The sequence below is a fragment of the Engystomops pustulosus genome, chromosome 6 (assembly GCF_040894005.1).
Source record: "Engystomops pustulosus chromosome 6, aEngPut4.maternal, whole genome shotgun sequence".
In the NCBI taxonomy this organism is placed as follows: Eukaryota; Metazoa; Chordata; class Amphibia; order Anura; family Leptodactylidae; genus Engystomops; species Engystomops pustulosus.
The window spans coordinates 122,998,912-123,019,870 of record NC_092416.1 but is presented as its reverse complement, the minus strand read 5'-3'; the positions used below and the strand labels follow the sequence as shown (position 1 = coordinate 123,019,870).

Sequence of the window (20,959 nt, the reverse complement as noted above, 5' to 3'; positions counted from 1 at the left end):
AAAACTTCCTATGATCACGACCACCTGCAGACAATTTATAGTACAGGCTAGAACAGACAGACGACCACTTAGACAGACTTGGCTGTTGATGTGGCTCAGGCCAGTTTAATACATTCAGCAGGACGAACAACAAATGACAAGCAACATCAAAAAATATAGATCTCTCTATTTATATATAGATTTATAGCTTTTGTGATGTCATTCCAATATCATAATTTTTTGTCCACAAAAGCTTAGTGAGAGGGAGCAATGGGACCAAGTGCTGAGGATCATTGGTCACTTTCTCCCATGACATTAAGGGGTTTGGGTAAGTGCAAAGAAAAAGATTGCTAAGTGCTAAAAATATTTGGCCAGTCCCTGTGGAGTCTGTAATAATGCTCATCAGTGCCCCCTAGTGAGCATTATATACATTACAGCTTAAGTGACCAGCACACAAAGTACAGCTCCTACAGAGAATCGGCTAACATAAAGGGGGAGAATCACTGTTCCCCCCCAAAAGTGCAGAGGACCAAGAGGACTTCGTAAAGCAGAGCTTATAAATAAATGCAGAGTGGCAGTGCTTAGCAGCGTGTTCCTGCAACGTGCCAGCTCCTGCCCAACCAAACGTTCTGCTGACCAAAATGTAACAGTATGATTGTTGTGACATTAGATGGCGAATCCCAGCATCCATTTGACACTGTGGGTCTTGTGCACGCAAAAGGGAGGTAGCTGCAGGTACTGAACATAGACTATAGTGAACCAGGCCAAGGAACACCCTTATTGGTACAGCGATGGGTCATATGTACAATGCTCCATGACACACTTCAAGGTCACATGAGTAAAGAAAGGAGGAGTGTGGCAGCAGCAAAGCCAGGGCAAGGGGAGATGGAGGACAGAGAACCAGCCAAGGATAAGACATTGGAACAAGTGCAGTCAGGACTAGCCCAAGGCATGTATACACAGCACCAGTTCCCACATACAACATATATGTACATAGTACATTCAATGGCCACACACTCCATCGGATCATATGGGCGCTAGCATACACATCATCACGAGCAAGTACACGTTTACATGAGCGGAGGAGGATTCCTGTACATCTCATATGTGGTGATCACGGTGAGTGATGGAGATACAGACTTTTATGAACCTGGTGCAGATAAAGACATAACCTGTGTACTTGGTTCAGCAGCATCTATATATCGGTTCTAGAGGTATATACAAAACTGACTGTAGCAGACCATGCCAGCAACACACAGTGCACCATGCAGGCCAGAGTCCGACTTGCATAATGACCCACAATCTCAGGAAGAGCAGATATCCCATCCAACTATCAGGGAAGTTTACTAAAGGATACAAGTCAGTAATAAATTTGCATACAGTCCACACACTGACCTCCAGCAAAGGGCATCTTTTACCTTTGTACCTCCCACAAATGTCCTACAAAGTGCTAAATAATGTGTCCAGTAGCAGCACCAGAGGTTAGGGCTGGTTGGTGGAAGCCCTGACTGGGCGACAACTGATCCTGCGGATTGAGTGCAGGGCCACAGAGCAGCAGCCTCGCATCAGGGAGCTGATATTATATACAGGCTGTCCTTGACGCCTCTGTGCACGGCACAGCCAGGCTACAGTGGGTACCACAGGGATCAGAACAGCCAATAGGTCCACAACAAAATGTCGACTCCAGTAATTGAGAGGAGCATCAGTATCCTCACCATCTGTGTTTTCCAAGTTGGCAGTGCCATCTGTTACCACCACCACACAGCTTGGCTCAGCATTTGCACATTCTGGCTCTTGGGGGTCCACTGTGTTGGCTGCAGCTTGTGACTGTAGAACTTTTTCTAATATTGTATCAGGTTCTGGGGTGCCCATTGCTTCGTCTGTTTGCACCCCACAATCACTGACACAGCTAGCCTGGACAGCAGCTTCTGCACACATTGGTGGGGGTTGCACAGTAAGACATAAGGGCCCTTCGCCCAAGTAGAACTCTGTACCAGAGGACACAGCACTGCTATCATCTGGGGCAGCATACCCGCTATCTCCAGTGTCCTGAGAGTTGCGGTCTCCAACAGGAGGTTCGCTCAGTTTGGTATACGTTGAGCTACGGGTGAGGGACCGGGCTGGTGAATCGCCAGCAGAGCCTCCACCTTCTGCACCATGTATGGTGCCATCATGTGCCTGCTCCATGTTTTGGAGGAGGGTCTCAAGTTTTCGGTTCTGAAGAGTGATGTCAGCAAAATATTTTTGCATCCCCATTTCTCCCTCTCCTAGGCGGCCTCGCACACTCTCCATAACCTCACGCAGCTGCTGAATCTCTCGTTGTGCTGTCTTCAAAGCCAACTGTGCCTCCACTCGGTGACATTCTTCTTCTATCCAGTCTTCCTGCATCCGACTCAGCTGAGATCGCAACTCGTCAACTTCTGTGTCTCTAAATTACAGAGGAAAGGCCACAGTGAAGTAGGAATACTAGACAAAATGGGGTAGATTTATCAAACTATTTAAACCAATTCCGTTTCCTTTTATACCAATAAATTGTCTGAAATTCCTTGCGTCACATTTATTAAGGTTTTGAGACAGTTTGTTTAGTAATTTTTCTGACTAGTACCAGGGAAATGACCTCAGAAAAGGAGTGGTGGCTTTGTGGAAAAAGAATGTCTAAATTTTGGAGCGTTTGCATAATTTTTGCTATGCAAACTTTCTGTAAAAAACGAAACTAAAAAAAATTTGTAATCCAGTTGTCCTGCGCCACCATCCAGTGCCTGTTTATTTACAGGGGCAGGCACATTCAGCTCCGACAAGTTCTGCCCGTCTGGCAAACCCACCCATCCCCTGTCCACACACCTGATACACATTGAAATTAATGGCGTGCAAAAGTAGTCTGAACAAACAGGGGCACTGCCATACGGAGGAGCAGGACAATGTGCGCGCCAAAGAAGGCAAGTACAGGTTTTATTTTTTTACAGTTCTCCCAGGCCACCTCTACCTTTTTTCTTAATACACTCAGAAAACCCCCTTTAAGTTATCCCCTATTCAACAGCAACGTGGAGTCCGAAAGCCAAACTTCAGACTCAAACTCCTAAATTTAACCAACTCTGACTCCTTAATTTACCTGCCGCTTCACTCCGATTCCTAGCGCGAGTTATATATGCTGGCATCAGGACCCAGAGTAGAGTGGCCCCAGAAGATGCTATTGTACTTCTCCCAGGTCCTCTCCTGCTCCTGACACCAGCGCATACATCTAGCACGGGATACAGAACAGCACCAGTAGAAGAGTTGAAGCTGCAGTGTGGTGCAGGGAGCAGAAGAGGAGCAAGGAAATTAGAGAATGTTTTTTGTCTGCTCTTGGGTCTCTCCGGTATTATCACCATCTGCTCTGGGGTCTCTCCGGTATTATCACTGTCTGCTCTGGGCCTCCAGCATTCGGTCATTATTATAGTCTGCTCTAAATGCAATATTTGGTTTCTCGAGTGGTATTCAGAATTTCTTGGGTTCCATTTGCATACAAGTTGCTGGTTACTTTTGTTGCCCCTTAAAGTTGAGCAGTACGAAAAAGCGCTACTTGGACCAATCAAGGTTGTTCACTTCTGGCCTAAATCTTTAGATCAGGAAAAAGATAGACCTTTAAAAGGACATCTCATTATTTCCCCAAATTGTTATGAAAAAAATATTCAGCACATACTGCATTGATCAAATGGTAGCAATATATTATACATTTTTCGAGTCTGTCCATTTTATCACAACCCCATAAAGATGGCTGAAAAGGGTTGAGCAAACGAATGGGATTCAATTTCTCAACCCTTTTCAACTATCTTCATTGTCTGTTAGGACTACTTAATCCCTGTATTAGGGACTTGGTTACTCAAACCCCTTGACTATTTCTACCATTCACAAGCATATATCCCTTTGACCACTTTTAGTGTCTACAATGTTTGCTCAGTCTTTCCTCATTTGTAGACACAAGACTTTTTGCACCACCGGGACCAGACTTGTCTAATAGGCTATTACCAGGGCCAGGCATTTAGGGCGAAGTTCTGGTCGGGACCGTGGCCACCTAGGACCACAGTTCCGAAGTTAGGCTATCAGGGTGAGACAGACTTTGGATATAGGGTGTTTCAGGGAGAGTGACATAGTCATCTTTTCCTCCGCACTACACCAACAGTCTTTCTCTAGCCTGCTGTTCTTCCATTCATGATCTATGCACTACATATGTATGATGATGTGTGCCTCTTGATCACTACACTGCTATACCGACACACAATTTTTTTGTTGACAATTACAACGGATATACATTCAATCTAAGGAACGCAGACGATCATGATGGTGATTTATGCAGTTTGGCCTAGAAGGTGAGCCTCATACTGGATTCTTGTTCTATATACATTCCCAGTATGTGACTAGGCTCTGATATGCATCTACTTTTTGTTTTGTAGATGGGCTCCACACACAGAAGTATTTGCTTGAAAGCATCAGTATTTTACTCTGTAATGTTTTACCTCTAATACTTTAGTAAAAGTTATGTTTTAAATCACTCCCTTTAATTTTTTCACTTCGTTTTTTAACAGTATTATTATTTATTCAGAGAGCGCCATTAATTACATGGTGCTGTACACTTATAGAGGGGTTCACATATATTCCATAAATATGAGAACAAAGACGTACACGAATGGATGAAGATGAACTACAGGAGAATTACTTTTTTCCCCTTAATTTCCCCCCAAAATAATAAAAGTTCATAAATAAAATTCATGTACCATAAAATGGTGCCATTAAAATTTAAATCATAACATCTCATATGGCTAAGATAACGCGGAATGCAAAGTTATAGCTTTTGAAAAATGATGGCAAAAAAAAAACTCCAAAAAGGGGTTAAGCTTCCTAAAAAAAATATAATCTTTTCTCCGTTTAGTAGATGCAGAACACACAGCTAAATTAGACTAAAGTAATAGGTGGAGGAATGGAACCACTGATCGACCTCAAACATATGACAAAAAATAAATTAAAAAAAGATGGAAAAAAAAAGCAAAATATAGACAGGAAGTCTTCATAGATATCCATATAAGAACTGGTTTATAGCAGAATATATTATTTATAGAAAAACATACACATACTAATATTAGTACCTGAAACATTCTCCTCCCTCTGACGTACATTTCACCATGTGTATTCTCTAGGAGAAAGCCCTCCCAGAGGAAACACATGGAAAAAGGTGGATTAAAGGGTGATGTTTGAGACTGCCTACAGACATGGATGATTCCAGCAGGTATGTGAGAGGGGTATTTGCCCTCTTACCAAATGTGGCCAGTGCAGTTACTTGTTTGGCATCTAACATATATTTTTATAGTTTATTGAATATAATCAGAAAATAGGTCTAATAGTGATCTATTAGATTGGGGGGTTCAGCAGTTTCTGGTAATAGCCACTATACACAGAAGCTCAGCTCTTGTTTCCTATTGAAGTAAATAGGAACTCAGCTTGGTCTTCATTATCTGTGCACCAAGAAGCACTGATCAGCAGGCGTCTTAGCGATATTCTGAGCCAAGGTGAGCATTTAAGAGTGAATAGGTATGGTGGGATGGTAGCACATATTCAGACTTACCTCTCATGCAGAGCATCCTGCATGTCTTTTAGCCTTGCTCTCAAGTGCCGGATGCAGACCTCCTTCTGCTGCAGGGGGGTAAGGTATTGCTCAGGAGTGGGTGGCTTGATCCCATGGTTTTCACTGCACAGACTATATTTATTTGAGCGCCTAGAAAGAGAGCAGCAAAAGTTAATTATGTATTACAAAATTAATCTAACAACCTAAAAGCAATCAAAAATATAGACCCAGTGACTAATTATGTATTACAAAACTAATCTGCTAAGTACCTTTATGTTGATGAACATCAACACATCATGCCTTTTACTCTCGTCAGTCTAGAGGAGGGGTCCCCAAACGACAGCCCGTGGACCGTTTCTATGCGGCCCCGTAGCTTGGCGCGCCAGGTCTTCGCAGTCTTCGACAGTCGGGTAGGAAGCTCCTGCCCATCACTGTATAGTGCTCGATGCGGCCAGAAACGTCCACCCGAGCACTATTACTGGAGCGATGTAAATAATTAATGGTGGGGGGAAGCATACAAAAATAAGTAATGGTGGGGGTGGGAGCATACAAAAATAAGTAATGGTGGTGGGGGGGGGGGGGCGGCCAGCATAGGAAATAAGTAATGGTGGGGGGGGGGGCGGATCAGCATAGGAAACAAGTAATGGTAGGGGGGGGGGGCAGCCAGCATAGGAAATAAGTAATGGTGGGGGGGCCAGCATAGGAAATAAGTAATGGTGGGGGGGGGGGCCAGCATAGGAAATAAGTAATGGTGGGGGGGGGGCCAGCATAGGAAATAAGTAATGGTGGGGGGGGGGGGCAGCATAGGAAATAAGTAATGGTGGGGGGGGGGGGGCAGCATAGGAAATAAGTAATGGTGGGGGGGGGCCAGCATAGGAAATAAGTAATGGTGGGGGGGGGCCAGCATAGGAAATAAGTAATGGTGGGGGGGGGGCAGCATAGGAAATAAGTAATGGTGGGGGGGGGGCAGCATAGGAAATAAGTAATGGTGGGGGGGGGCAGCATAGGAAATAAGTAATGGTGGGGGGGGGGCAGCATAGGAAATAAGTAATGGTGGGGGGGGGCAGCATAGGAAATAAGTAATGGTGGGGGGGGGGCAGCATAGGAAATAAGTAATGGTGGGGGGGGGCAGCATAGGAAATAAGTAATGGTGGGGGGGGGGCAGCATAGGAAATAAGTAATGGTGGGGGGGGGGCCAGCATAGGAAATAAGTAATGGTGGGGGGGGGGCAGCATAGGAAATAAGTAATGGTGGGGGGGGCCAGCATAGGAAATAAGTAATGGTGGGGGGGGGGGGGCAGCATAGGAAATAAGTAATGGTGGGGGGGGGGCAGCATAGGAAATAAGTAATGGTGGGGGGGGGCAGCATAGGAAATAAGTAATGGTGGGGGGGGCAGCATAGGAAATAAGTAATGGTGGGGGGGGGCAGCATAGGAAATAAGTAATGGTGGGGGGGGGCAGCATAGGAAATAAGTAATGGTGGGGGGGGGGGCAGCATAGGAAATAAGTAATGGTGGGGGGGGCCAGCATAGGAAATAAGTAATGGTGGGGGGGGGGGGCAGCATAGGAAATAAGTAATGGTGGGGGGGGGGGGCAGCATAGGAAATAAGTAATGGTGGGGGGGGGGCCAGCATAGGAAATAAGTAATGGTGGGGGGGGGGCAGCATAGGAAATAAGTAATGGTGTGGGGGGGGGGGCAGCATAGGAAATAAGTAATGGTGGGGGGGGGCAGCATAGGAAATAAGTAATGGTGGGGGGGGGGCAGCATAGGAAATAAGTAATGGTGGGGGGGGGCAGCATAGGAAATAAGTAATGGTGGGGGGGGCAGCATAGGAAATAAGTAATGGTGGGGGGGGGCCAGCATAGGAAATAAGTAATGGTGGGGGGGGGCAGCATAGGAAATAAGTAATGGTGGGGGGGGGCAGCATAGGAAATAAGTAATGGGGGGGGGGGCAGCATAGGAAATAAGTAATGGTGGGGGGGGGGCAGCATAGGAAATAAGTAATGGTGGGGGGGGGCAGCATAGGAAATAAGTAATGGTGGGGGGGGGGCAGCATAGGAAATAAGTAATGGTGGGGGGGGGGCAGCATAGGAAATAAGTAATGGTGGGGGGGGGCAGCATAGGAAATAAGTAATGGGGGGGGCAGCATAGGAAATAAGTAATGGTGGGGGGGGGCAGCATAGGAAATAAGTAATGGTGGGGGGGGGCAGCATAGGAAATAAGTAATGGGGGGGGGGCAGCATAGGAAATAAGTAATGGTGGGGGGGGGCAGCATAGGAAATAAGTAATGGTGGGGGGGGCAGCATAGGAAATAAGTAATGGTGGGGGGGGGCAGCATAGGAAATAAGTAATGGTGGGGGGGCCAGCATAGGAAATAAGTAATGGTGGGGGGGCCAGCATAGGAAATAAGTAATGGTGGGGGGGCCAGCATAGGAAATAAGTAATGGTGGGGGGGCCAGCATAGGAAATAAGTAATGGTCAGGGGGCCAGCATAGGAAATAAGTAATGGTGGGGGGGGGGGGGCAGCATAGGAAATAAGTAATGGGGGGGGGGGCAGCATAGGAAATAAGTAATGGTGGGGGGGGGGCAGCATAGGAAATAAGTAATGGTGGGGGGGGGGCAGCATAGGAAATAAGTAATGGTGGGGGGGGGGCAGCATAGGAAATAAGTAATGGTGGGGGGGGCCAGCATAGGAAATAAGTAATGGTGGGGGGGGGGCAGCATAGGAAATAAGTAATGGTGGGGGGGGGCAGCATAGGAAATAAGTAATGGGGGGGGCAGCATAGGAAATAAGTAATGGTGGGGGGGGGCCAGCATAGGAAATAAGTAATGGTGGGGGGGGGGCCAGCATAGGAAATAAGTAATGGTGGGGGGGGGGGCAGCATAGGAAATAAGTAATGGTGGGGGGGGGGGGGCCAGCATAGGAAATAAGTAATGGTGGGGGGGGGGGGCCAGCATAGGAAATAAGTAATGGTGGGGGGGCCAGCATAGGAAATAAGTAATGGTGGGGGGGCCAGCATAGGAAATAAGTAATGGTGGGGGGGCCAGCATAGGAAATAAGTAATGGTCAGGGGGCCAGCATAGGAAATAAGTAATGGTCAGGGGGCCAGCATAGGAAATAAGTAATGGTGGGAGGCAGCATAGGAAATAATTAACGATGGGGGGCAGCATAGGAAATAATTAACGATGGGGGGCAGCATAGGAAATAATTAATGGTGGGGGGCAGCATAGGAAATAATTAATGGTGGGGGGAGGCTCAGCATTATTCAATAAGTAATGGAGAGGGGTCCCAGTATATTTAATAATTAATTGGGCCAATATATAAAATAGTTCACAAGGGGGTGCAGTATATTAAATAATTAATTGAGGGGGGGGCCCAGTGTATTACAGATGCAGTCACATGTACCGCTATTTATTTTTAAATTTTAGTCCGGCCCTCCAACGGTCTAAGAGGGACAGTGAACGGCCCTCTATGCAAAAAGTTTGGGGACCCCTGGTCTTGAGCTCTATTCACACTGTCAAGCAGACCCTAGTTCAGTGATGGCGAACCTTTTAGAGACAGAGTGCCCAAGCTAGAACCAAAATCCACTTATTTACTGTGAAGTGCCAACATGACATTTTAAGCAGTAACTTATTGCTACCTGTTCTTTCACATTTTTCAATCGTATCAGCCCCTGAGGCCACCAATACAGTTGAAAGAAGGAGGGAAAATTCAGACTATCATTGTAGCTTCTCTCCAGGGTCTCTCTGTACAGGAAGAATGGTTGGTCCAGCAGGAGGACATCCAAAGATAATGCAGCCCTGCCCACACCTTCTCACTTTTCCTGCAGTTCCAAACAGTGCCAATAAAATGTTGCTTTAAAACGGTGCTGAGAGCAGCATCTCTTAAGTTGGCTGGGACTGCAGGAAAATTTTATGGATTTGTTCCTGTGAACTCTGCCCTGGGGTGATAACCTAAGTGCCCACAGAAATGGGTCTGAGTGCCATAGGTTCGCCACCACTGCCCTAGTTGCTCAAGGTCTATACAGAGGGTTGACTCTCTTGTGGGACACTGGGTGATTTGAAGAGGCCACCAATGTTTAATTTGTACAGAAGGTCAGTAATTTCCAGGCCTCCTACCACTGTAAAGGAACCACAGCACTTCTGGAAGTGCCATGTCCCCTTCACTGAACAGATGGCTGAAGCTGGAAAACTAAAACACTCCCACTGGTGGTTTTGAGTCCCATTGGACTTATTGGATCTCTAGGCAAGCACAAAGATTCATTGTTTTAATAGCATCCACAGACATTAGCTGATCCTCAAAATGAATCTCCTTCCTCGCCTTCTTTACCTCTTTAAGACCCTGCCGATTAGAATCCCTGCTAGTTTTCCAACCTCGGTACAATGACTATTCTCTGCCTTTGTCTGGTCTAGTAAGCCCCCAAGATTGCAGAAAAAAAATTCTATACTTGCTGAAGAGGGAGGGTGGTGTGGCACTCCTGGATATCTCTCAATACCATGTGGCCTCCCACCTAAGTAGGGTTGTTGACTGGTGCAGACACGAGACAATGAAGGCCTGGGTCTCAATTGAGCAGAACTTTAACCGTGTCTCGCTATCCTGCCTCCCATGGGTGGAGAAAAAACAATGACAATTGCTGTCCACTCAACCTACCATCTATGCCACCCTGTTGGCTTTTAAACATTGCAGATCAAGGGCTACTATTTCTCCCACTGATTATCCCCAAACACCGATTCTTGGTAACCCAAGATCACGTCGCCAGTTTTCAAGCAATGGGTTATAGCTGGCCACTTCAGGGCTTTCCACTTCCTGGTGGACGGGAATTGGCGTGAAGGAGAAGACAGTCTCCCTGCCAAACCTCCCGCGGGCGCCCATGTGGCAGGGTCTCCAATTAGCACACTATTTAGGATCCATTGCGCCACCTCCTGCCTTTAGGCGGTCACTGACAGGCTTTGGGGGAGCATGCACACAAAAAAGGGGTCAGTTTAGGGGTACTCTCTCATTAGCATATAGTCTCCTCATAACCCCTGCGCAAGATCATTTTCCATAATTTATGGCCAAATGGGAACAAGACAAGACATTGAACCTTTCCACTGAGCAAAGGGAGAATATATATGAACTGGCACATAAATCCTCACCATCAGAAGATAAACTATAAATTGCTAACTAGATGGTATGTACTTCATAAGATGTTCCCTGTGTTCCCTCAGACCCGTTGGCGCTGTGGTAAAGTGGAGGGCACGCTCCTTCATATTTTTTTGGAGCAGTCCTTCACTTTCTCCATATTGGACGGCGGTGTTGGTGGTGATTTGCGAGGCAATGGGCAGAGAGCTGCAGGACGATCCAGCTTGGGTTCTGCTTCACTATCATGAGATTTCCCTTGCCACGTACAGGAAGTCCCTGTTATGCGACCTTCTTAACCTGGCCAATAAAAATTTAAATTACACTGGGATGTGTCTGTCTGAATACAGCTTTGGAGTACAAAGCACAAAAAGTTGGCTCCACCTGAGGTTTATTTTTAATCTGCTTGTAAAATATCTCTTCCTTATTTTTCCAAAATCCAACACAACACATAATGCAATGTAAATGTGTAACAAGTTTGTTGATTTTTAGTTTTCAGATGCCCCATAGCTACCTGGATGCAGGGCTGCTGTCACTTCCTTTGTAAGAACCAGATGTGCTGCTGCTGACAGATGATGTACCATATGGATCCCTCATTGATACAGGAGGTGAGGTTCGTCTGTAATGGGAAAAAGGCCAATGTAAAAAAATTAAGTTACCATACAGGGGAAGAAATGGGTTGCAAAGGAGCAGAGCGCTTACCTGCGTGATCCAGTTGAAGACCTTCTGCCTCCTGGCACAGACATAGGTGCACTGCAGCAGGGGGGCACTAGTGGGCGGCACAGGGCACCTGCTGGAAAGCCATAATCACATGACATACACTTCTGTAGGCAGTAGAAGCATTTACAGGACAGTCTCTGCTGCCAACACAACCAACCCGAAGACCTGGCACCATTTAACCCCTTTGCTTTCTTGGCAGCTGTCCAACCTCAAGCTTAAGGCCTTATACCAGACAACCAACCCATCTATGAGGTTTTAGTTTCAACCCCTGGATTAAAGGATCTAAGGCCCTGGTGTTAGCGCACCTCACAAAAAGCATTATCAACAACATGCAAAATCCTAAACTACCGTATCCACAGCATTTCTTCTATGTCTAGCTCCATATAAGCTTGTCAAGTATTATCATATTACATCCCTTTTGGACATTTACCTGTTTATTTTTAGCAAATAATTATTCTTTATATATTCGAAAAGATGAGAATTTAAAAAATAAATATGACAAATGCACAGTGCTAATATTGTAAGTGTACAGAAAAGCCTAAACTGACAGCATTGCTGGCACATTCTACATAGAATGGGTCACACACAGATGCAATTGTGCCCTGCAAGCAGACTTTGTGCTGCGCTGCCTGATACTTGTTTCCTATGAAAGAAATTTACAAAGAAAATAAAACAAGCACAAAAGACATCACAATGCTGAATCTATGACAAAGAGTCACACACAAACCTGCAGCGGAGACCCCATCCACCCTGTCCCTGCACATGAGAGCTGTGGAGGAGGAGGAGGAGGATGATGTCAGACGCTGACATGGCACCCAGCCCATCACTCAACCATCCCACACGGTTGCCATAGTAACAGGGATGATGCTCGATTAGGATCCCAGGCTGTCAGATACAGCTTTTTCCTGTTCCTCCACCCACTTCTAGCTGTAAGGAATAACATCCAGAACATAAGCTGCAGCAGCTCCACTATCAACAGATGCTAAGCAATAAAGAGTCCTCCTGCTTGGTACACATCCACTGGTACCCAGGCACGTGCTTTATATATATACTCCTGAGGATGTGGTGTAGTTGGGTTCATTGCAATTCATAAATACATAAAATAAAAAATATATTCCTAAGTAAAAATGGTCTCCACCCCAACCTGTATACAGAAATTCTGTAATTTTTCAACTCCTAAAGCGAATAGGCTAAATCAGTACATAGTATAATTCTAGTCAACATAAAAATACCGAAAAAGTCAAACAGAAAAAGCCAAGAAGACGCATACTCAGTTAGTGTAGTTTGTAGATACAGTTTACAAGTGCAGGGTGCTACTGGGCAAACAGAGGAGTCACCAAAAATGTTCTGCTACAATACATGAGTATAAGGACATTTAAGAAAGGGGAACCAAACCACAGGTCAAGTTTATTCCATCTCCTACCAATGGATAGGAAAGCACATAACATGTTCAGCAACAGAAGGAAAAGAATTCATCTTTGTAGAACTAGCTAAATAACTATTAAATAATAGTGTCCATACTAGATTGATTTTTGAGAAATGTATAGAAAAAAAAAAAACACTTTTAAAAAAAAAAGTTAAAACATGATGTAGCAATGATGTTTAATGGAGCTTATGGAAAATAGGGTCACTGGCAGCTGTATTCTAGGGTACTCTTCCTTTTAGACACTGAGCCATGCCACCTTAAAGGGGTTATCTGGGTTTAAAAAATTTCTTATGGCCGGGCTGGGGAGGGCTAGTTAAACATAATAAACATGTACTTACCTCGTCCGGCGCCGCTGATGTCCCGCGCCGCGGTCCCTTCGATCCATGCCCCTGTTTGTTTACAGGGGCACGGAAGCCGTGCACAGGGAGCTTCCGGTCCGCAATGTGGACGGCTCCTCCCATCCGTCCCTATCTCTCAGCGTTGTAAGCGCTGGGAGATGGTGCGCACGGGAGATTCCGGCCGGCCGGAAGCTCTCTGTGCACACTTGTAATGAAACCGGTGCACAGAGAAGACCGGCCGCGGCGCAGGACATCGGCAGCGCCGGACGAGGAAAGTACATGTTTATTGTATTTAAATAGCCCTCCCCAGCCCGGCCATAAGAAATTTTTTAAACCCGGATAACCCCTTTAATGTAATAAGCCTATCTGCATTCGAAAGAGCCAATAATTAGGCATGAAAAACTGACGTTTTCTTCTATTTTCATCAGTCTGACATTGTTTCATTTCACAGATCCTAGTAAATTATAGCCTGTGAGAAATTATGAAAAAACTGTTCTACTAAGACAAGCTCTATAAATACCTTATCTTCATGTTGCTGAAGTTAGGGACTCGGCACGTAGCCTGCCATATTCAGAATCTAGAACTACTCCACCATAATTAGTATACTACCACAGAAAAACAAAAAAGGTCCGGTGAGACAAATATCCACATGAACGCCACAGACGGCATATAATGGGTAGGACACTTGTCTTTTACTTAGTAGTGAGGTGTGACTCATATTGAAGCAGTATACCCTGTTATGCATTCATGTGGATATTTGTCTCACCGGACCTTTTTTGTTTTGGATTTCCTCTGCACAATTATATTGTTTTAATTCATGACAATACAATTTTGTGTTGTCTTGTGTTTATAATAAAGATTACATGTATTGATTTTATAAGAACGTTGTAACTTCGTTTTTCTGTGGTAGTATAAGACAAGCTCTAGTTGCACAGTCCATTAAAAACTTTTGAAAAGTATAATGCCTGGTGCAGCATCGCGCCTTCTGTTCAAAAAAATGGATGTTGCACTTATGACCTGTCGTGCAACCATAAGCGGAAAAAAAAGAGTTTGTGCCAGGCCCTCCATGCAAAGGGTTGGGCAGAAGTTGCATTTCATAACAGTTGAATAGAGATCACTTCTGTAAGTTCTTAGAGGCCCAAGGAGAAGAAGACCTCCAGCCAGGTAAAGTATTAACCTTGAAATGATGGAAAATGAGAAAGGGAAGAAAGCAGTGGACCTTTTATACAAGCCATTGATGCGAAGTAAAAATGGAACCACTTTCTAAGGCTAAAAGGGAAGAGGGAGTGAATGATAACAGCCAGCAACAAGATCCCCCTCTTCCTACATCCCTGGCATTGCATCTCTAGGCATGCCCCAGCATCTATATATAAATGTGCAGAAATCCTGCCTTCTCCTATCCAGCGATCACACCCTCATGCTAGACCGTCTCTCCCTCAGCAGAATTGCAGTGTTCTGGACCCAGGAGATCCACCCACACATTAAACCATGCATCTCACTGATGGAAGCTTAAAAACACAAGAGCGAGAACAGATGAACCCAATGCTACAGCTCAGTGTGACCTTCACAATAACAGCAAATGCACGGAAGAGACGCTGCAGACATCCGGAGGGAATAGTGGCAAAGGCAGCAAGATAGATGTGGACGGAAAGAACAGAGATAAACAGCCCCAAGTCACCTTTATGACAGGACTAAAGGTCGTATTAATGAATAGCGCAGGACCATGCATTCATTCAAGGACAGGATCGCAAGCTCTTCTACGTTGTTTTTCCTGATAGCAGAAAGGCACATCCAAAATGACATAGCACCCCTCATTATTAACAGCTCGTCATCCAAACTTGTCAAAATTTGCCTGGTAAACAGGATGTAATCTACTTAGAAGATTCTGTGCCATCATAAGGCCAAATGCAAAAAGGAAACTCAGGTTGTTAGAACAGTAACCCCAAAAGTTGACTCCAACCAGCGCAGGATCATTGGATTCTCCAAGGGTATATTGTCTAAATCCAACCTTAGTGGTTGTCAGACCTTTCAGGCTGCGGTCACACGTTGCGTTTTGTGTCAACATAATGCAAGTTAATGTATGTGTTTGTTAATGCTTTGTTAATACATTACATTAAACGCAATGTTGACAATATAATTCGGCAAATCTCTTCAGCTGTTTGAAAACGCAACATGTGGCATCACTCTTACAGAAAATACAACTGGTAACATCCAAAGCAGAATCGGTCATCATGGACAATGCTTCCCTGGTTACACATATTTGGGCATTTACTAAAATCGGTGCAAACATCACTAATTGCAGGTTGCCTGTGAAGTGTGCGCCATATTCATGATTTGTGGCGCATGTTCTTCATGAATCTGGCGCTCGCTACACAGTTCCAACAGAGTTCACCAACTTTTATTTTGGTGCACCTGTAACACTTACGTTGGACTTTGCATGATTAATGTGCACAGGAACGCCCCTGTGGGTGATGCCACACATGGCGTTTTTGGTCCGTTTTTAAACATCCGTTTTCAGTCCATTTTTGGCTGTTTACCATGCATTTGGCTGCTTACAACCTGTTTATCTATTAAGATAATTGGGAAAAATGGACTAAAAACGGACCAAAAACGCCATGTGTGGCATCACCCTAAGTGCAGAAATTTGTGTCACATCGGCAATAGTGCAGCCGCAATACAAGTGAGTCACGTGCCACACATATGTGTCTTGGACACTTCTTAAATACATGTGAAAGCAGTTTGCACATAAAAGAACTGAAAAGTCCACAAGAAAACTGGTGCAGGATGTTTAGTAAATGTGGCCCATTGTGTAACAAGTAGTTGATTATTTTTCCTTCATGCGGGTAACATTTTCTTCTAGTAATGCCCCTTTCACGTGCCAACAGTATACTGAATGGGGAATGAGGATTACTAGAATAAAAATGTTACTAGCATGAAGGAAAAATACTAAACCACTAGTTTCCAGGTCAGTTGCTGTAATCAGACTACAGAACAAAGGTGTAATCTAGGGGAGAGCAACAGACGGATAGGGGTCAGCTGCAAGGTGTTCAACAACACCATGCCATAATCTAGCTGCCTCCAGTTTGACCCATTGGCACTGTACTGTCTATCAAGGGGTCTTCTGCTGACGACTCTATATCCTTAAGGGTATTTGCACCTAAAGTAGATTCTGTGCGGTTTTTAATCACTGATTTTGGTGCAAAAAAAACCAAAAAAACCCTGTACCCCTTCACCCTCCGCGGCCAACCACTCAGCACCCCCTCACCCTCCACAGCCAACCACCCGACGCCCCCTCACCCTCCGCGGCCAACCAATCAGCACCCCCTCGCCCTCCGCAGCCAACCACCCTGCACCCCTCATTTTCCACAAACAACAACCCTTCACCCCTTAATACTCCAACTGCCAAGGACTCTGCACTTCTTTATACTCCCTAGTCACCCACTCTGCACCCCGTTTTACTCTAGAGCCAACCACTCCACACCCCTTCATCCTCCAGGGCAAACCCTTGTGTGCTCCCTAATGCTCTAATGTGAGTCACTTCTCGTCCCCTCATTCTGCACAGCCGGCTACTCTGCGCCCCCTCATCCTCCATACGCAACCACTCTGCGCCCCCAATCCTCCATATTGCAGAACTATCACCCTGAAACCTCCCGCTAAAGCACTGTGAACGCTTCATTCTCTTCCGTGTAGACTGTCCCCTAGTAGCGGCCTCTCCCGGGTCATGCATGTGGCGGCCCCCCACCCCTGCGTGTAGCCCCGGCGCTGTCACCTGCGGGGCTCTGCATGATGCTGCCGCAGCTCCGGCCGGCGGAGGAGGAGTGCGGGGAGGAGGAGAGGTGTGGCCAGGGACACCACAGCGGGAGAGGGGGAGGCGCTGCGTCATCTCTCTCTTTCTTAAAGCCACAGAGCTCATAGTGATGAATGTGCTGGAGCCTGTAGTTACCCGTGTCCTAACCGAGTATATTAATATAATACACATATATAAATGGCAAACAATCGCAAGGTTACACTGGCTTGGTGCACTTCACTCTCACTGCGCTGTCTGTTATACATGGTTTGCTTAGCAGAACTTATGACTCCCATCACATTTGTCATACTATATGTTTTTCAGCACATAAATTGTTATGTTCTGCACTTTACTATCTGTAGTGGATTTCTCCTTTCTCAGGGCTGGAGGGGTGTGGTGCCTGGATTTCCCTCTAAGCATCCTAGTGATGTATGAGACTAGGAGTCCCTGTGGTGTATTGAGACCATGATCACAGTACTCAGTTGTCTGGAAGTTTTGTGGGATCTCCTTACATCATACAGCTACCATACCTGAATCCGGCCACCACACGGCCAGGGATGTGCGTACTGACCACAAACCTGTGTTAAGCCTCAGGGCGCGTTCACACGATGCGTTGCATTTTTTGATGCGTTTGTGACGGATTCCAAAGGCTTCAACCTTGATCTCATGTTGAAGTAACATTGGGTTTTCATTGCATTTGCTAAAATGCAATGTTACTTCAACATGTGATCAAGGGTGAAGCCTTTGGAATGCATCAAAAAACGCAACGCATCGTGTGAATGCGCCCTCGGGGTCCCATGTGGCGCTTTCAACGTGTTTAGAAACTCAATGGAGGCGCCCAGGGGTGGTGGTCGGCCGGATCGTACCTGCGATTTCAAGTGAAACAATGCAAAACACCAGTTGTTCATTACGGATCCCATGTGTTTCAGTGGAAACGCAGATGTGATCGCCCCAGGGTGTTCGCAGTGTGTTTCTAATGTGACCACACCCTCAATAAAAAGGTCAAATCTGATTTAAAAAATAGGCAGCCCCTACTTCTCTTTCTTCATTCTTGCTTTAGCTTTTAGCTGAGTGGCGGCACACACTTCAGTTATATCTTCTGAATCACATACCTCCCAACTATAGAGAGTGGGACAAAGAGACCATCCCCTTTTTCAGAAACCATGCACATTGCCCCTGCCTGAATTATAGTATAATATCAATCTTAATGCCCCCTCCACAGTATAATGCCCTTTCTGTGGACAACACACCTATGGACCCATATAATACCCCCTAATGCAACTCAGCATTGTGGTCCCTATTCATCCCCCTAATATTGTTCCATCCATCTACCTCATATTGTGCCCCCCTGTCCTCCGTCCTCATTATATTGTAGCCCTGCCGTGCTGCATCACCCTTATATTGTGGCCTCTATCCTCCATCCAAATGCAGGACAGTTGGGAGATCTGTGAATGGAGGCATGTAGAAACACAGTCCTCATGTTGTTTCAATGAGTGAGTGAGTTCAGCTGTATATGTGTAGATTATGTGTGCTGCATCATCCTTATATTGTGGCCTCTGTCCTCCATCCCCTTACTATTGTGGCCCCCTGTACTCCATCCTCCTCATTTTGTGGCCCACTGTTCTACATCCCTCTCATATTGTGGCCACTTGCCCTCTATCCCCTCAATGTTGTGAGCTGCTGTGCTGCATCACGCTTATATCGTGGTCCCCTGTGCTCGATCCTCCTCATTTTGTGGCCTCCTATCCTCCTGCCGAATCCGGGACAGTTAGGAGATCTGTGATTGGAGGCTACTAGAAGCACAGTTCTCATGTTGTTTTAATGAGTGAGTTCTGCTGTATATGTGTAGATTGTGTGTACATATGTGGTACATCCTGTGTCTGTGTAACAGTGGTGTTTATGAGTTAGTAGTCAAACTAATATTAGCCGTAAAGGGTACCAGTCAGCAGATTTTAACCCCACTAAACTACTAGTTCCGCTCAGGTAGAGTATAAAATGTTCTTTTCAAATTCCCTCTTTTATCTGAAATCTCACTTGTTTACTTAAAAAACATCTCCCCCAAAGGCAGTTATGACTCTTCTCACCTCAATTTTACATGAGATCAGGGATCATAGGCTAGGCACACGGGGAGTGCGCCCAGGGGCCCCCACTTTAACCTTAAAAGGGCACCCCGCAAGTGTGGGTGATTCAGGTGGTTGCATGGCGCGCCAAAATCACCCACTATGTGTTCGGGACCGGCTCCCCACGCGGTTCTCTGTAGTCGTTAAACTTGTGTCTATGGCAGAGCAGGGAGCAATTCATTCTCTGCACTGTCATAGTACGCAGTGACTTCACACCCTGTGACGCCTGAGTGAGGATGCCGACATCCCGAAAGAAGATGAGAAGGAGGTTGCCGCACATCGGGGAACAAGAAAGGGTGAGTACAGTTTTATTATCTTACTGAGGGCTGGATATGCATTACAGGGGGCTGTATATTGTACACTAGAGGCAGGATATGCATAAAGGGGGACTGTGTATTGTACACTGGGGACTGGATATACATTACCCCAAGCTGTATATTGTACACTTGGGGGCTGGATATGTATTAAGGGGGGGCTGTATAAAAATTAGTTACTGGGGGCTGTGTATCTATTCATTGCTGGGAGCTGTATATTTATTAGTTGCAGGGGGCTGTATATTTATTAATTGCTGGGGGGTTAAATATATAAATTGCTGGGCAGCTGTATATTTATTAATTGCTTAGGGCTTAAAGTTTAGTGGTTGCAGGAGTAATATACGTTCAGAAGCTCATATCTTTGGTTCTATAGTACCTAGAAACAAGATGTTTGTGTCATATTAAAGATAAGAATCAATTTTTTAGATTCCATCTCAGCTTATAGTTCTCTGAACAGGCTATTAAAAAATTGGCAGGAACTGGATCTTTATTTGCTGCTTAAATTTCCAACTATGGCCCACATTTATTAATGGGAATCTACTAGTAACATCTTGATCACCACGCTTGTCTTCTGTAATCCTGACACGCCAAGATTACCTGAAAAAGAGAGTTATGAAAAGAAGGCCAGATGCGACGGGCGTGATGTCCGCTACCCCGGCTGTTAATTATTGATGTCTCCTGCATACCGTCACCTTCCTCTCCGGCATGGGAGATGAATAATTTGCAGCCAGGAGTGCCACAAATTGCATGCCACAACTGGTCTACTTTTTATAAGTATTTTTTTTCAGGCGATCGTGCCATGTCGAGATGAAAGAAGACAATTGCCAGGATAAATATTTAGAGGAGTGAGTATTTTCTGTTTAATTTGGCATATAGTTACTGGTAAATTTCCTTTAGTGTTTGTGCCAGTGTTCAAACTGCTTGCACATGTATTAGTGTGTTGTTGTGTTGTGTTGCAGCAGCCCTATGTCTGCCGCGTCACAAATTTCTGCACCGTAAGAGGACGTTCTGGTGCAGATTCAGACTGCAAATTGACAGAATTGTGTCTCATGCTGTATGTTAAAGGTGCACACTTCCCGGGCAGTTCAGGGTGCACCAGATTAATGAAGACCATGCACAAATTTTGATTATTCTGCTGCACTCTGCACACTCTACAGGCAAACTGCACATAGTACAGTTTGCACTACTTTTAATAAAATCACTTTTTAGAGCATTTTTTAAAGGGTATAAATTAAAAATCAACTTTTTTTGGAGAGTTTTTTGAGGTTGTTTTTTACGGGGTTCACTTTGCGGGTCCAATCATGATTCTGTTTTATTATGCAGATTGTCCCGGACGTGGCGGTACCAAATATGTGGGGATTTTGTGTATTTTATTCAATTTTACTGAATAAAAACGAATTTGTAAATAATTTTGTTCATTTCAGCATCACCATCTTTTCATATGCAGAACTTTTTATTTTTCAGCTGACAAATCTGGTTAGAGGCTTATTTTTTGCAAAAAGAGTTATTCTTTTTAGTGGTCTTATTTTAGAGTGCGTAACATTTTTTAAATAACTTTTT

The 20,959-nt window shown here is 45.2% G+C and overlaps 1 protein-coding gene across 4 annotated transcripts; it reads right to left on the bottom strand.

Annotated features, from left to right (window-relative positions):
* Positions 1-78: 78 nt before the first annotated feature.
* On the bottom strand, positions 79-17,079 carry SNPH (syntaphilin). Of its 4 annotated transcripts, none has more exons than XM_072110823.1 (5): positions 16,948-17,079; positions 11,397-11,484; positions 11,209-11,313; positions 5,576-5,725; positions 79-2,407 (listed from the first exon to the last, which is right to left on the bottom strand). In XM_072110823.1, exons 1-5 carry the CDS (start codon positions 16,961-16,963, stop codon positions 1,462-1,464), a joined length of 1,305 nt encoding a protein of 434 aa, XP_071966924.1. In that variant the 5' UTR covers positions 16,964-17,079; the 3' UTR covers positions 79-1,461. The 4 variants fall into 4 exon arrangements, with proteins under 4 accessions (XP_071966924.1, XP_071966923.1, XP_071966921.1 ...); XM_072110822.1 differs by having other exon boundaries at positions 11,397-11,487; positions 16,948-17,059; XM_072110820.1 differs by lacking the exon at positions 16,948-17,079 and adding an exon at positions 12,142-12,933 and having other exon boundaries at positions 11,397-11,487.
* Positions 17,080-20,959: the final 3,880 nt, after the last annotated feature.